Source organism: Tachysurus fulvidraco, chromosome 5 (genome assembly GCF_022655615.1).
Source record: "Tachysurus fulvidraco isolate hzauxx_2018 chromosome 5, HZAU_PFXX_2.0, whole genome shotgun sequence".
Lineage (NCBI taxonomy): Eukaryota > Metazoa > Chordata > Actinopteri > Siluriformes > Bagridae > Tachysurus > Tachysurus fulvidraco.
This window is the reverse complement of record NC_062522.1, coordinates 33,996,280-33,998,779: the sequence shown is the minus strand read 5'-3', so window position 1 is coordinate 33,998,779 and position 2,500 is coordinate 33,996,280. Positions and strand designations below refer to the sequence as shown.

The 2,500-nt window shown below is 42.2% G+C and overlaps 1 protein-coding gene across 1 annotated transcript in view; it reads right to left on the bottom strand.

Moving 5' to 3' along the window:
- Positions 1-2,500, bottom strand: part of pik3r5 (phosphoinositide-3-kinase, regulatory subunit 5) — a 16,527-nt gene extending 14,027 nt beyond the window's left edge. The window contains exons 1-5 of the mRNA XM_047814095.1: positions 2,401-2,500; positions 2,149-2,235; positions 1,943-2,034; positions 1,650-1,718; positions 1,133-1,318 (exon numbers count right to left, since the gene is read on the bottom strand). Coding sequence (XP_047670051.1) covers positions 1,133-1,318; positions 1,650-1,718; positions 1,943-2,034; positions 2,149-2,235; positions 2,401-2,446 — 480 coding nt within the window. The 5' untranslated portion in view covers positions 2,447-2,500. The remainder of the gene's footprint in view (positions 1-1,132; positions 1,319-1,649; positions 1,719-1,942; positions 2,035-2,148; positions 2,236-2,400) is intronic.

The following is a 2,500-nucleotide window of genomic DNA, read 5'->3' as shown; positions in this document are numbered from 1 at the left end:
TGTCGCCTCATAAAGAGGAAGAAGTGACGAAGGTAATGTGACCTGAGACAGCTGAGCAACTAGAAGCCTGTATTAGGTAAGAATGGGACAACTAAACATGAGAGACTTGTCTCCTCCGTCCCCAGACGTCTGCAGACTGGTATAAGAAGAAGACGGGATGCGACTGGGGGGAAACACGGCTTTGTCCCAACAGTGAGATGTGTCGATGTCATGACCCATTTTCTCAGCGTAAACTTTTGATACGTCGTCTGTTTTGTGTTCTGAATAAAATATTAAGATTTGAAACTTCCACATCATTACATTCTGTTTTTACTCGCGATTTGTACAGTGTCCAACTTTTATGGAATAGGGTTTGTATTTATATATAAATATCTGCCATGTTTTTAGGTGAAGGTTAATGAGTAAAAGAGGTGGAGTCACTGAGTTACGGAGTCAGTCACTGAGTTACAGAGTCAGTCACTGAGTTATGGAGTCACTTACTGAGTTACAGAGTCAGTCACTGAGTTACAGAGTCAGTCACTGAGTTACAAAGTCAGTCACTGAGTTACAAAGTCAGTCACTGAGTTACAAAGTCAGTTACTGAGTTATGGAATCACTTACTGAGAGTTATGGAGTCAATCACTGAGTTACAGAGTCAGTCACTGAGTTACAGTCAGTCACTGAGTTATGGAGTCACTTACTGAGTTACGAAGTCACTTACTGAGTTATGGAGTCAATCACTGAGTTACAGAGTCACTTACTGAGTTATAGAGTCACTTACTGATTAATGGAGTCAGTCACTGAGTTACGGAGTCAGTCACTGAGTTACAGAGTCACTTACTGAGTTATAGAGTCACTTACTGAGTTATAGAGTCACTTACTGAGTTATAGAGTCACTTACTGAGTCATGGAGTCACTTACTGAGTTATAGAGTCACTTACTGAGTCATGGAGTCACTTACTGCTTAACAGAGTCACTTAAAAATAACAGCAACATTTGAAAACAAACCTTTGAAGGAAGGAACAGTTTAAATGATATATAAAAGTTATTCCTGAAGTAATTAACCTCACAGACATAGACCTGTACTCTAAACACCACAAACACACCTAATATATCTAGAACTGTGTGTGTGTGTGTGTGTGTGTGTGTGTGTGTGTGTGTGTGTGTGTGTGTGTGTGTGTGTGTGTGTGTGTGTGTGTGAGATACCTGGTGTATGTGTCTCTGTTTTTAATTGTCTAGTGTAATTGAGTCCTACAATACAGAAGGGCTCTGGCAGCGTCAGCATCTTCTTACATGACTCGTAAAGCCTTTTATACAGATCATCAGGAATGTATGCCACCTGCAACACACACACACACGCACACACACGCACGCACACACACGCACACGCACACACACACACACACACACACACACGCACGCACACACACGCACGCACACACACGCACACACACACACACACACACACACACACACACACGCACACACACGCACGCACACACACACACACACACACACACACACACACACACACACACACACACACACACACACACACACACACACACACACACACACACACACACACACACACACGCACGCACACACACATTATGATATGCATGTTTAATTTTAATAATAAACTATTTGATAAAGCATTAGCACACTACCTGTATGACGGCGTACATGAGAGTGTGTAACAGTGGGATGATGTGTGATCTCATGTCGACTCTCTCAGCCTGTGAACATGACATAAAGTATTAAATAAAAACATTACACACTGACTCCTTATCTCAATAACCTTTACCTACGTAATAATTAAACAGGCACAAACAGTTTATAAACACCTGTCACTCATTCATCTGTTATCTGAATGTGATCTACACTCCTAATTAGTTCGGTAACACACACACACACACACACACACACACACACACACACACACACACAGACGGTGTCTTACTCTTTCCAGCTCCTTGAGAGTTACTCGGACCAAAGCAAGGCTCTTCTGAGGATCACACTGCACCTTCTTATGCAAAGTCCACCTTAGCATTCCTAAACACACACACACACACACACACACACACACACACACACACACACAGAGTATTGGTACTACTACACAGACAGTACACAGTACACAGACCTCTGACCAGGTGAGTGTGTTACCTTTATTGACCACAGACTGTGAGGTGTCCAGTTCTCTCAGAATGGCCTGTAGGCTTCGGTAGATTTCTGAATCCATAGTTGCAAGTTCTACAAACACACACACACACACACACACACACACACACACACACACACACACACACACACACACACACACACACTAAATGCTCACATTTTGAAGTAATTAAAGTGTTTTAAAGTGATAATATTACATTTATAAACATCTATAAAACACAGAACCAGAACCAGTACCTGCTGAGTCCATACTACAGTCACTAGAGTTTACCCACGATGCCATGTGAGCATGATGATGTCACTGCTAGTGGTCGCTAGGATGGAAAGAAACAAATGT